The sequence below is a fragment of the Siphateles boraxobius genome, unplaced genomic scaffold (genome assembly GCF_051911475.1).
Source record: "Siphateles boraxobius isolate OS27281-9 unplaced genomic scaffold, OSU_SipBor_1 6, whole genome shotgun sequence".
NCBI classification, from domain to species: Eukaryota; Metazoa; Chordata; class Actinopteri; order Cypriniformes; family Leuciscidae; genus Siphateles; species Siphateles boraxobius.
In genome coordinates, this window is record NW_027509186.1 from 23,372,152 (window position 1) to 23,386,129 (window position 13,978).

The following is a 13,978-nucleotide window of genomic DNA, read 5'->3' on the forward strand; positions in this document are numbered from 1 at the left end:
TAGTCTGCAGAGATCTGCTTTCTGAGGCATATTTCTTTATGAGAACCAGTATGTAATTTGTGTAAATTGGGAGCTAAATAGTCCAACTCATTGAAAGATTTGAAATAAAATTCATTATATATTTGTGTCCATACTTTTATGTAGCTGGGTGCAGGAAAGCTGCGATGGCTTGGAGGAGCGTGAATTTGAGTCTTCATGTAAGGTCTGGACAGGGATGGAGGTTCTTGGCATCTTCCATGGCCTTGGCATCACAGCAGACACCTTCTCTTTGCTACAGGTATTCTTCCTCTGTGTACCTTCCTCCCCTTTTACCTGGAGTATACTAACAGTCTCCCCTCCTTTTTTTTCTGATTTGTGTAGAAAAACCTGGCAGCAGTGCTAGAGAAGGAGGAGCGAATCGGGCTAGTGAACGGGAGAGAAGACACGGTGCAGGTTCCCACCATCAGCTCCAACACTCAGTCAATGCTCAAAAGCCTCTTTATGGTGCTGGAATTTCTTTTCAGACAAAATTGCAGGTCATTATCACAAACTACCCATCATTCTTCTTACCTTACTTTCTCTAAAAAGGTTTTTGGCAGTGATTTTTAGACCCCTTGAAATCGTAATTGGAGTTTTATGGCTTTTAGTCCATGTCTTTTTTCTTTATGGGTATCTTTATGCTAGTCTACTCTCAAGAGTTGGCAAGATTTAAGTGTAAAAGATAACTTTAAGTGTAAAATTTTGAGAGGAATCATAAATTCAAAATAAGCTGCTATAAGTAAAATGATGAATTTTAGTTATAAATAATCAATGCTTGTTTCCCATTCACTTTTCCTCATTTTTCACTTAATTGCTCCAATATTTAACTACATTATATTTGTACAAAATGTTTTCATTGCATAAAAAAATGAATCTAATTAATTACGTACTCTGTGATTAATTGATCTAAATTAATCACATACATAATTTTTGCTGTGAAAGTATTTTAAATATTTCAATTCAAATGAATCCATAAATAATCAGCGTTAGTGACATTAAAGTTCAAAAGCTATTTTATTATTATTTTCACTGTTCAAATAATGGCCATAACAATCAAAAAACATGACCTAAGGGTTATAACCAATGAATAAATTGATTGCTAACTGTCAGTGCGATATATTCCGCTCCCACCAATACATCTCCTTTTGTTTTGTTTTTTCAGTGTCGTACTGCTGCTGGATTTTTAACATAATGGTATTTTGCGATGGCAGGTTATATGTTATGTCTGAAGAGGCAATTTGCCAAACCTCTGCTAACCCTCTGTCTTCTATCACCGAAACTGCTCTGCAGGACATTGCGATTCATATAGCAAGGGAATTGCTCAGTCGGTCAGATACAGATTTGCTAAGTTTGCATTTCAGTGTTTGCTCCAGTGTGGTTTGAAGATGACGTTGACTGCTAGAGTTGGTATCACGGGCTGTGCCAGGTCATACCTCCGGGTTAACGTTAACTTCTGGATGCTTTGCATTGATGTGGTACTTTAGAGTTGACGAACTCCGGTGATATGCTAATTCCTTGCTGGAGACATTGCAGACGACTTTATTTTTTATCAACACTTCCATCAGGCCGTTTTTTATAAGTAAATGTTCCAATCAATGATCCAGGCAGCGCGTTCTCGTCTCCCTCCTTCATTTTACAGTCGAATGGTGGCTAGAACGGATCCGAGTCAAAGGTCAATACGGAATGGATTATTCTGCATTATTTTTTTTACGTTATTTTGACAGCCCTAATTTTGTTTTTTATACAATTGAATTGCTGAATCAGTAATAAATGTAAAAGATTTGTTTGAATGGAAAAAACATTTTTTGCTACTGATATTTAAATTCACAGGACATGTGGGTTGGTGAAACTAGTCTGGCGAGTGGCGACACAGACTTCAGGAAACTTAATGGATGAATAAATGTTTCCCAATATAATTTGTTCACAAATCACAAATTTAACTTCAAATAATTGACATATCACTCAGCCCTTGTTTAATGCACGAAAATAACTTATGATGTATTTTAGTGTACTTGATAATAATTGTCTTTTTAAAAGCTTTTAACAAACTTTCTACTACATGCTCTAGTAAGCCACTTAATAACACAAAATCCGGTTATTTCACATTCATCTATTGGTTTTACTTAATTTCTCTGTTTGTGGATATGTACAGGTTTGCAGATGATTACCGTGTGGCTCTCCAGCAGAGCTACATGTGGACAACCCAGCAGGACCTGCCCGACACTCAAGGCTTTTTTGCACGACCCCAGCGTCGCCGACAGAGCACCCGAACCAAAACTCTGGTGCACACCCTGAGCTTTTGGTGCCTCAACCCTGCTGTGGTGAGAACAACTTTGCTTGTTGCTGATCTTTAAAAAAAAATATATTAAAATGCTGTTACTGTAGTGGTTGGTTGTGTGTGCTTGGCAGGCATTTTCAGATCTGAGCGATTCAGTGCGGACTATCGTGCTAACTTCGGGCACCCTCTCTCCCATGAGCTCCTTTTCCTCTGAACTTGGCATCAAATTCTCCATCCAGCTGGAGGCCAATCACGTTATCAGCAAGTCACAGGTCATTGCTACATAGCATTTATCAGGATGTGGATCTACCAAAAATACAGTAAAAAAGTTATATTGTGAAAGTTTATTGCAAATTAAAAATTGTTTTCTATTTTAATACATTTTAAAATACCTGTGATGGCAAAGCTGAATTTTCAGCAGCCATTTACTCTTGCCTTTAGTGTCACATGATCCTTCAGAAAATATTCTAATATGTTGATTTGGTGTTCAAGAATGAATATTATCTTACTATTTTTGTGTAAACCGCATTACATTTTTTCTTTCAGGATTCCTTTTTGAACAAAGTTCGAAAACATTAATTTGAAAGAAATTTATTTAGTAAAATTATAAATATCTTTTTGATCAATTTAATGTCTCCTTGCTAAATAAAAGTATTAATTTTTTACAGAAAATGTAAATAACCCTTGACTTTTTATTGGTAGTGTAACTTAAATTCCGAGTTGTATAATAGGTGTGTTTGTTGCAGGTCTGGGTCGGTACAGTTGGTGCAGGGCCTCAGGGTCGTAAACTTTGCGCCACATTTCAGCATGCAGAGACATTTGCCTTCCAAGATGAAGTAGGAGCCCTGCTTTTGAAAGTGTGCCACATAGTGAGTCGAGGGGTTCTCTGCTTCCTGCCATCCTACAAGGTGTGTAGAATCAATATTATCTGCAATTAATGGTGCTGGCTAACTCAAGCATCACTTTTGCTCATACATATGGTTAGGGATTTGAACAAACCTCTAACTCAAAGTGTTCATTTTAGTAGCACCATTCGTGCTAAGGATATGAATGGTAAGCAAGTGATAAAATGGCCACTTTAATTTCAATGTGGGCACCTGAGCAATATTTATAGACTATAGAGACTTAGGAATGGTCTCTTTTGATTTAGTACCTGCTGAACTACCAATGGCCTAGCAGCCAACCTAAACATCTTAGCAACTGTATAGCAATACACTGGCAACCTCCCACTTCAATCGAGTACTTTAGCAAGTAGCAACAGAAAATATAAAAATCCAGTTAACCTTTTAGTCTCAACCATATTTCTTTGCTTATAAAGAATCTAACAACATCTAAGATTCTGAAACATGAGTTGTTTTTACTAAGTCATGCCAATTTGATACTGCAGCACTATAAAGCTGCCACTGGGGGGCCTTAGAGACCACAATTTAGCATTTCTGTAAACAAGCTAATATTTTCCTCAGAACTGCCATAAAAATAGAGTCTGTGTGCTGTGTAAGACTGTGGTTGCTGTTTGACATTCCGGTAGAGGATCCTCAAAGTCATAACGCTAGAAGCATCTGTTTCAAAATGCAATCGCAGCGGTCAGACAATGACCACATGCAATAATACGTGGCTGTAATGTATTATGGATAATGAACAAACCTTTGAGTGCTGGCTCATGGTTTTTCTGTATCCCTTTTCAGGTAACAGGCTCAATTATTGAAAACCATTGAAAAATACTTTGTTCCTCATTGTTTGTTACGTTTAGTTAATGAATAATTCAGCCCTATTCAAGCTGCCTGTCATGATGTACCCTCAGAGGGGATGATTAACATTCTCAGATGTCTGTGTGTGTGTGCATGTACATCTTTGTGTTGATGTACACTTAGTGCACATTTCCAATATATTTCTTCCAATATATTTAGCCTACCAGAATCATAGTATGCTACCCCAACTTTAACACAAGAACCAGTTTCTTTATAAATTGACCACATAAATTCCCTATTGTATATCATGTCCATGTATGAATGCTCCATGCGGATAAATATTTAATCTGGAAATTGAGCAGTTTAGGGACTCATTGGAGACTGTGGAAATTCTGGAGACTGAGAGTCCTGTCTGAGGAGGAGCAGACCAGAACATCTGTAGTCTCCAGAGACCTCTCAACGCCTGCTTGATCACTATCTCTCCATTCTGCTAGGGACCATGTGTATGATGTGTCTCTAATCTGGCCATTTGTCCCCATGGCACCAGATGTGCTATACCACCCCCAGGCTACCCAACGTTATCATTCATAACTCACACAGATAGACACGCAAGCAGTGTACTGTTCTCAAAATGTGTTTTTGCAGCTTTCAACCTGTCTCAGTTGGACCCCTGTTAACCACAGCGGCCCATGTTTTCTGGCATGACCTCATGACAAGAAGGGCTAAACAGTTAGGAGGGCCTGCTTATTAAATGTGGGCTAGGAAAGGTGAAAAGATCTTGTGGAAATGCAGGATGCTTTTAAAGCAGATTAAGATAAGGGCCATTAGAACTGACGTCGCCAAGCTGTCTGTGTGAAGATGCATCTAAGCTGGCGCCTGGCGAGGTCGGGTGGAAAGGAGGGGTTGGTGAATGTATCTATATAACTTGCATCCTCTCAAAGTCAAAGTGCTCTGCAGGGGTTCTGAGCACAGGCTATGAGCCCCAAAGGCCTCTCAGCATACTGTCTGCAGTCTCCTAGGCATAGCTATAAATGCAGTCTCAACAGTATCAGTAGAGATACTGTAGCACATGTGATCCAAGGTAATTGTATTACAGAAATACTTGCTTGATTTCTTTGTTTGTTTATATATTTATTAGTGCTTTTGCTCTATATATTTTTGTGTATTTTATATATTATTGTATAATATTATTACTGTTATAAATACATGTAAATATGAGTTTTTACAGACACATACAGTATATAGTATAATTATATGTATTTTCATTTTATATATTATTTTTGTGTACATTTTTACATTGATACATAAAATATACATACTTATATACTATTTTATATGTATATATATTTTTTTTTTATCTATATATATTCGTTATTATGTATATGTTTACAACATATAATTGTAAATAACATGGCATATTATTGTTAATAATTGTAGGCAACCCCTTTATTCCAGCTATAGTTCTTGACTAGATAACAGCAGAACCGTACTTGAAAAGATCTTTTTTATTTATTTATTAATTTTATCTGTGGTGTTTAATTCTCACTCTTGGCCTCACACTAATGGCCTGCTCCGTGTCAGTGCTGAGGAGTGTGGGTGCTTGCAGGCAGGTGGCAGGGGCGCCACTCCACTATGTCCTTGGCGTGATCATCACTGTGATATTTGCAGCTGAATTATTTACAGCAGCTACACGTCTTCTCCTGCCGCCACCAGGGCACTATGTTTCATTTATGCCACCCTACAACCAAGTTTGTCCATTATTTAGAGGCCTTTTGCAAAGAAAAAACAGCAATGTGTTGTCACAAGACAGAATGGCATCAAGGTTGGAGAAAAGTTGATAAAGAGTTGTGTAGGTGGCAGAGGAAATAAGAGCGTGAGAGAGAATGCACACAGTTGTGCCTCGCAGTGCCACCTCGCCTCCATGTCCCCTAGGAGAACTGCATCCGGCCTACTTGATCTAGCATGGTGACACAAGCTGAATGATGCATATATTTAGTCGACTAACCACAATGAATTATTCAGCTTTTGTTGTGCCTGCGGGTGTTCGCTAGATAGTCTTCTCTCCGCTTTGTTTTATCAACAGCTTCTCTGAACGCTTTTACCCGTTTTTGTGTAGACATCTGAGGTGTGAGTTTTTCTCTTTACTGTCAAAGACAACAGTAGCCACATTTACATGTACACCAACAGTAGTGAATATAGCATTTTCAATATTGTTCTTCTAAAAGATATTTGTTCAGCTGAATATTGCTAGATTCATATACGTAATTATTTATACATTTATTAATTTACCATCATTTTTGAAAAAAATGACCACATATCTGAGAGGATTAAAGCAATGGGAGTTGTCCAAATGTAGAACATTTTAGAATAAATATATTTCACAATATAATACAAAGGCTGTATATGTGCTATGGTAACAGGGATTACTCGCCTTTTAAAGTAGTGGATTGTGAAGTGACCTATTTATACAGACATTTGATTGGCTTCTGCCTCCTGTTTTATATCCAGGATCATTTGTGACAAATACAACTGTCAGTCAATAAATACAACTGACTGTGGAAACAATGTGTCCGTTGTGCTCTATTGCTGATAATGTTAGTCTGCTGCAGAGTTCTGAAGATGTGAGATTCTGGTCTACTGTAAGGGGACCTTAAATAAGGCATGAGACTGGGTCACTGGTGTCTTGAGCTCCCAGCCCTCGGGAGCAGTGTAAGAGACGAGGTGTCAGAAGTGGGGCTGCACACAGCTTATATACTTATACTGATGGTTAAATGTAGCCTAGTGCTGTGTTGTCAGACATTACTGTATTTTGAAAATCCTTTTTTTTATCTAAAGTTAGGTTGTGATTGTTATTCTCCAGATATGCACAGTAGAATGAGGATGTGAGGTTAAATGCCTCTTATCATTTGTCGGAGCTTGTTTGGTACTAGTGCGTTCATGTCGTCTTGGAGCACGCCATCTGTTTGATGGCACTGTCACTGACCTCAGAGAGGGATGGTGTAGGGTCACTTCTGCAATGTTTGTGCACCTGAGCCTCAGCCAAGTGTGCAGATTGACATTTTCATTCTGCTGTGTCCTGGTCTAGGCCCTGTGGAAACAGCGCTGCTCTTGTCAGATAATGCCTATGAATTAGGCATGAAGGCCATGTGCTCATCCCATCACCACCACCCCCACATACTCCCATTCCTTGTCCAAACATCTTAAAAGAGAAGTGCACACTTGCGGATCCTAATTTTCACTGGCAACATTGGATGCTGTCCGTTTATTCTATCACTGTTGATGTTTTTAATGGCAGGTTAAATTCTTCAAATTTTTTTTTGATTGATAGACTGAAAGTGGTTTTATCAGTTGTTTTGCTCACTTGCATGCATGAGCGTTTTTTTTTAAATTATTTGTTCAGTACATGGATGGATGGAAAGATGCTGATTTTGAAAAATATGTAGTTTTGAGTCTGTCGAATCTTGAGAGAATCTTGAGTTTCTTCCTCATTGCTAACTGGCTTCTCTTTTGGGTTTTCAAACTATGGCTCTAGTCTGTCAAAATGAGGGATGTGGAAAATGTGCCCGTAATGAAATGACTGAATGGAATCAGACATAGAGTGATGTTTACTCACAGTGTCTGTGAGATAAAAGCATTAGGACCATTACCCTTTGAGCCAAGGGACTCCTGGAGTGGCAATGTATTGTATTTCGCCCGCTTTTATAAGGCTTTACAAATTACAGCTCTGGGAATATAAACAACAAGCTTATACAAGGAGTCTTTGTGCTTGCTTGTGTCCCTTTCTTTTAAGGGGCAGCATTTTATTATCCTGTTATGGTCAGGTCATCATCGGGTTACACTTCAGGCCAAGCACAAATTAATAACATTGACCCTTAAGGTGAATTTAAGATGCCGAATACAGCATCCAAATCCATCGGTTGTATTCGTCTAAATGAGTCATGATTTTTGTTTCAGCTTCTTTTTTCTCTTGTCCTCCACCTCCTCTTGTCATGAACTCTTCATCAGAAATCTGAATTTCCTCCAAGTACAGTGTGTATAATGGGTGTTTTGATCCTTGGGCAGTCTACTGAGAGAATGCTTTAATAATTCACCTTTTATTCATATCGGATTTGCAGTAATTGTTAGTCTTTGGAACAGTGACATTTATGAGTTTGTTGCAGCTTCAGCACAAGTGTCATGTTTTATTGAAGACAAGTTGCTTGTTTGTTCTTATAAGCACAAACCTGATGAAATTGGTATTTGCTTCACTTCACAGTCACATCCATGTGTAAAATAGTTTTCACAGTGCAGAAGTCTCAACCACCTCAGATGGGATTTTATATTTAGAAGTTGTGATTTTAATGTCGTCTTTGGTAAAGTGGTATGGGCATGCATAGTTGTTCTGTCCTTTAAGTAACAAAAGTGTAATGATCCTAATACTGAGCCCTGGGGCGCTTCTCTATTTTTTGTTTTTGTTTATCTGAATAAAGCCACAAATTCCTGCGGTCATGAGAAGGTTATTTTTTTTTTTTTTTTTTTTTTGCTGATCACAAGAAGAACTTCTGCTTTACCCTTCTAACACATTTCCAAGCCAGTGAAGATTCCCTTGGATTGTAAAGGCATGCCTATTCAAGAGGAAAATTCGTACAGCCGAGACAAGTATTGCTCCCTGTGAGGGAGAGCTTTTAGATCAATGTTCCTCCCTTCGGAGTTACTGACTTTTTTGCACTAACAATACCACTGTAACAGTGATTTTTATTATGAACAGAGTTTATGCTTGCAATTTATCGTTTTTCAGTAACAGGAACTAGAGAGAAGACTGAAGAAAAAATGTCCTGTCTTGCTGTGAGCTTTCGTTCTCAGGCTTTTAGTGTGCAATGTACATTATTTGTTAAAAATATAAAAACAAGGTCCAAACCAGATAATTGCTTACAATACAAACAGGAGGTCTGCATTTATTAAACTATGAATTACTGTGCAACCCAGGGTTCAGACATTCCTCTTCAACTGAGTCTTGTTTTTTATTTTAATGGGATCCACATGGATGCTGCAGTTTTGAATCATACTTTTGTGTTCAAGAATATGGTTTTCATTATGTTTGTTATTAAAGGCATCCCTTTCTACCATTCTAACAAATTCCTATTATTACTCTCTATTATAACACTAATTACAAATGTGTTGCACCAGAATAGAAATTTTAAAAAAAAATGTATTGTACCCCAGTGAACTTGCATATTATTATGGACTGAATATTATATCCTAATGTAACTACTAAATATTATATTACATACTAAAAGTATTGGATTGTCTTGTTTTGGGGAGATGCCCTGCAAATAATATACTATTCTTGGTCAATTTTTGTGTTGATAAGATGTTGGATAAACTGAGGGACCGCTGGATGAACACAGGTCTGTGGGACAAGCTTGAGGAGCGAAAGACTGTGATCACTGAGCCACGTGGAGGTGGCAAGGGTGATTTTGATGAGCTGCTGCAGACCTACTATAAGGCCATCAGAGGAACAGCAGCCAACTGTGAAAACAGAGGTTAGTGTTGATTTACTCCAAATGCCTAGTTTAAATCTGTTGTCTGTGTGTTGATTATGATTTATTTTCCCAGATGGAGCGCTGCTGATAGCTGTTTGCAGAGGGAAAGTGAGCGAGGGCTTAGACTTCACAGATGACAATGCCAGAGCAGTGGTTACAATTGGTATCCCATTCCCTAATATCAAGGATTTGCAGGTAATGGTCTGAAAAAGAGCACATCACAATTAAAACCACATGTATTTGACATGTCTGTGAAGTTTTCTAAATTTTTCCAGGTCATCTTAGTATCATCTGGATAATGCTATGATCTGATGATGAATGGATCTAATGGATGATCTTTCAGAATATAGCAGATGTAATTAACAGAATTCTGTAAAAACATAACATATAAAATGATTCCATCCAATATTCATGGTAAAATCGCTGTTATGCCTGGCCTCCATGTTTATTGGTTTAGTAGTTGTTCTAGACAACTGGATACACATTTTTTTGTGGCTTAATCAGCTGTGAACTGATGGTAAATTTCTCCCTTAGAGAGTCTATTTGCTAGGCTATTGAAGTATTTTTATAATCTGATTAAAAACTTTTCTTCGTCCCCTGTTCAACCCTGAAGTATCGTTTGTCCTCTCATATGTATTCATATCTTAAAAAAGTTACATTGTAGGCAGAACAACAGTCCCCCTCTTGCTGTGATCCGTAAATGAATTCAGTAGTGATTGTGCTGTGGTTTGCCTGTCCTTAGCAGATAGACCTGACCTTTAAGCTTCCCCTTCTGTCTACCTTGCTGTCAGAGTATGTTGAAGCTTTCCTAACTGGGTCTGTCACCGTGGGGATATGTACAGATGATTGACACTTCTGAGCCCTTCACCTTAGCGGAAGCTGTTGGCGTGGTTGTACCCTTACCTCTGGGAAGGCCTTTGATTTTTTTTCACTTCTGCTCCAGTGGAGGTCGATTGAGTTTGCCATTTTGGATGAGTTTTGGAGGGTTCTGAGGTAGGTTTTAATCATGTGGCTTGTTGCGGACAAGCGCTGAGTTGATGTGCCAGAGGGGGTGAGGAGCAAAGAAGCGGGGGTTTCTAGTCCACCTGACCAACCGTAATGCTGCTTCTGGTCTCAAATGCCACATGAAGTGGTTGACAGCACTCAAACGTGTTTGTTTACTGCCCTCGATTTCTTCTCAATACCTCCCCCTTTGACACGGGTAATGCTTTGTCTCATTTTCTTAGTGCAGGTTAAAAAGATTGAGTTTTAGTGAACTCTTTCTTACTTTAAAAAGATTCAAACTTGTTTCTTGAGCAAATGCTATTTATTAAATTTATTTCTATTTATTTCCTTTTTCAGCACATCTTTTTAAGTTTGCTTTTTCCCATGGGGATGATTTCAAGTAACTGAATTTTGTGAAATGTCTATTGTGAATATACACTTCACAGTCACATCCATGTGTAAAATAGTTTACACAGTGCAGAAGTCTCAGCCACCTCAGATGAGATTTTATATTTAGAAGTTGTGAATTTAATGTCGTCTTTGGTAAAGGGGTTTGGGCATGCATAGTTTTTCTGTCCTTTAAGTAACAAAAGTGTAATGATCCTAATACTGAGCCCTGGGGCGCTTCTCCATTGTTTGTTTTGAAAGATGTCAGAAATATACATTTATTTTTTTAATAATATATATATTTATATTTATTATTATTATTATTAAGAAAATTTAAAATGACTGTTTTCTGTCTTAATATATTTTAAAATGTAATTTATTCTTGTGATAGGAAAGCTGTTCTTTTGAGACATTTGTTTTTGTGTATTGGTCAAATCAGTTTACAAAATGATAAATTATTTTGATAGCAAATCATTCTGAATACAAAAAAAATTCTAAATCTTTGTTCTTTAATCTCAAACGATTGAAAAGGTCATGGAAATCCATTTACTAAGAAGTGGAAACTATTTTATACAAGTATTTTTAATTCGTCCATCTTATTCTATGTGTTGTTCATATATTAACATCACGACAGTCTTGTGTTTACATACACTAACAGCCTGCATGCAAGCTTTTTGAGCTTTGCTACAAGATGATGCATCTCCTTTGGTTGAGTGCATGGGGGGTGGAGATGACCCCTGGGGATACCTAGGATATGACCCTGTTAATCCAAAGTACATTGAGGACACTGATACTATTTACTGTGAGAGTGCAATGGTTACTCTGTCCAAAGCAAATTAATGCTTGCACTGACACTCACAGGTCCATTAAACAGCTACGTATAACATCTTAGCAACAACGCACAAAAACGGCTTCATTCATGATGGTGAGTTTTTAAACCGCTACTGCATTTTTTTTCAGAAAATCTAGAAATCTAGATTTTGTTGTATTTTATTATTTATTTATTTTTTCATACTTTTAGGACTGTACACAAAAATTAATTGTGACTTGTGACTTCACTTTCTACTCTCCAGTCAGAGTAGAGGTCCTGTTGAGTGGATGCCTGCACAGTCTTCCCAGATAGACAGAAAAACTATTAAAGTGCCTCTAAAATGAGAGTATCGGTTTTATTAGTCCGTTATTGGGAACAAGATCAAAGCTGAACTTTAAACAGTCTAAGGCATTGTAAGCTGATGGTGCACACATAAAAATAGCCTCTGGTGAACATAAAAACTGGAGGGAACATGTTTTGTTTCACTAAGAAAAATAATCTCTGATTTAAAAGGCAGTAAAAGGGCTATTCCAGCTGATGCTGTGTCTCGATGCCTAATGAAAAGCTTGAACATGGAAAGTGTGTTAAAATGTAAAGGTTTGTGTGGAATGTTGTATCTTGTTTCTCTTTGATTTTCCTTTTAATTGAGGAACCGAGAACTCTTAGTGTGACCTAACACAGACAGACAGTGGGCTACGAGATCTCAGTGACGGGCACAACGGCGGCAGTGTTCTGCTCTGCTGCAATGCATGCCTCTTGGTCAAATGTCTGTTTTTAAGGATGAACAGGTAAAGAGGTTGAAGCTGATGAGAGAGTGGGTTATCTCCTGACATTTTACGTAATCCCTTCCAGCTTGTGGTTTCTTGCACATTGAGGAGATTTGGCTAGCAGCGAGAATTGGCTTTTTCACATATGCAAGCTGTCATGTCGGATTGAGTGTTGACGTGGTTCTGGAAAGTGAAGGCCTTGATAGTGAAATAGACTCTGATTGGATTTAGATGACAGTCCGCCTTGGGGTAACGGCCTTTAGTTGACAACAGGATCTCTATCCAGATGCTTTTAACCCTTCCAGTGGGTTAGAGATTGAGATGTGCATCAAATGGCTGATTCACTCATGCTTAAGTGTTTGCTCTTCTATTCAGCCCTATGTGTATATCAACGTGTCCATGTGTTTCTAAATATTCCTGATTAAAACGTGTGACAACATCGCGGTTGACGCAGAGCTGATGTATACAAGAGACAGGTCTTACCTGCGACGGTCATGCCCTTGTTCAGGTTTTGGCATCTGAAACACAGTAGCTGTCATAAATAGTTAAAGGCTTTTGCCATCCTGTCCCATCAGACGGGATTTGAACTTTTCACTTGTCAATTCAAAAAGGTTAGCGTTTAAACCGTGAGGGCAGTGGGTGAAAATTGATGGATGCCTCCCTGGCATTTTTATGGCAAAGCAGATGCCTATTGTCTGGTGGCCTCTTTCTTCCGCATCCTTTGCAATGGATCAGCGGGTGTGGGCAGGCAAGTATGAAGCACTACAGGCCCAGGGTGTCATCTTCAGGGGAGCCTTGCCCTCTCCAGATCACCCCTCACCAGTCCTACCTCCTGCCGGTGTTAATCTAATTAGTTCTGTATGGGTGGTACGATGGTGACACAGCTGCCCAGGTGTGCCACAGCACACCCAGGTGTGGCCTGCCGGGCCTTCTGATGTGAAGTTTGTGAAGAAAAATGTATACTGCCTACTAAGTTTAGAATAGAATCATTGTTTGTACATGACAAAAATTCTGCCATAATTTACTGTCATTTTAAACCTACTGTATATGACTTACTTTCTTTTGTGAAACACAAGAGGCGAAGTTAAACAGAATGTTTAGGGATTGACTCTTGGATTGCTCCTTGAGAGTAAACCAGCAACCTTCCGGTCACAAAACATGAAAATGTGACACTTAACAGCACTCAACTAATTATATGCTGTTTGTTTATATTGCTCAGCATGGAATCTGTTCATCAGGAGTTCCACAGAGTTTTCACGGTCCTGGAACACTCTGCAATTATAAACCTGGAACTTTAAAATGATATTTCCCAGGCCTCTTAAATGAATAAATTGCGGGGGGGAAATCATAGAAAAGTCATGGAAATTTCTATGTATAGGCTATGGTTCAAAGATTTGGGGTCAGCAAGATTTTATAATGTATTTTATGCTCACCAAGGCTGCATTTATTTAATAAAAATGCAGTGAAAGTAATATTTTACAATTCAAAATTATTGTTTTCTGTTTCAAAATATTTTAAAATGC

The 13,978-nt window shown here is 38.2% G+C and overlaps 1 protein-coding gene across 9 annotated transcripts in view; it reads left to right on the plus strand.

The window, feature by feature from the left end:
• The window catches only part of brip1 (BRCA1 interacting helicase 1), an 81,521-nt gene that overhangs the window by 12,371 nt on the left and 55,172 nt on the right, over positions 1-13,978 (plus strand). For all 9 annotated transcript variants that reach the window (XR_013195944.1, XM_077208281.1, XM_077208285.1 and 6 more), the window contains 7 exons: positions 145-277; positions 361-515; positions 2,171-2,339; positions 2,428-2,568; positions 3,043-3,204; positions 9,335-9,506; positions 9,580-9,701. Coding sequence is in view for 8 of the 9 variants with exons in the window: in XM_077208281.1 (XP_077064396.1) it covers positions 145-277; positions 361-515; positions 2,171-2,339; positions 2,428-2,568; positions 3,043-3,204; positions 9,335-9,506; positions 9,580-9,701 (1,054 nt within the window). In the remaining variant the exon portion in view is untranslated. The remainder of the gene's footprint in view (positions 1-144; positions 278-360; positions 516-2,170; positions 2,340-2,427; positions 2,569-3,042; positions 3,205-9,334; positions 9,507-9,579; positions 9,702-13,978) is intronic.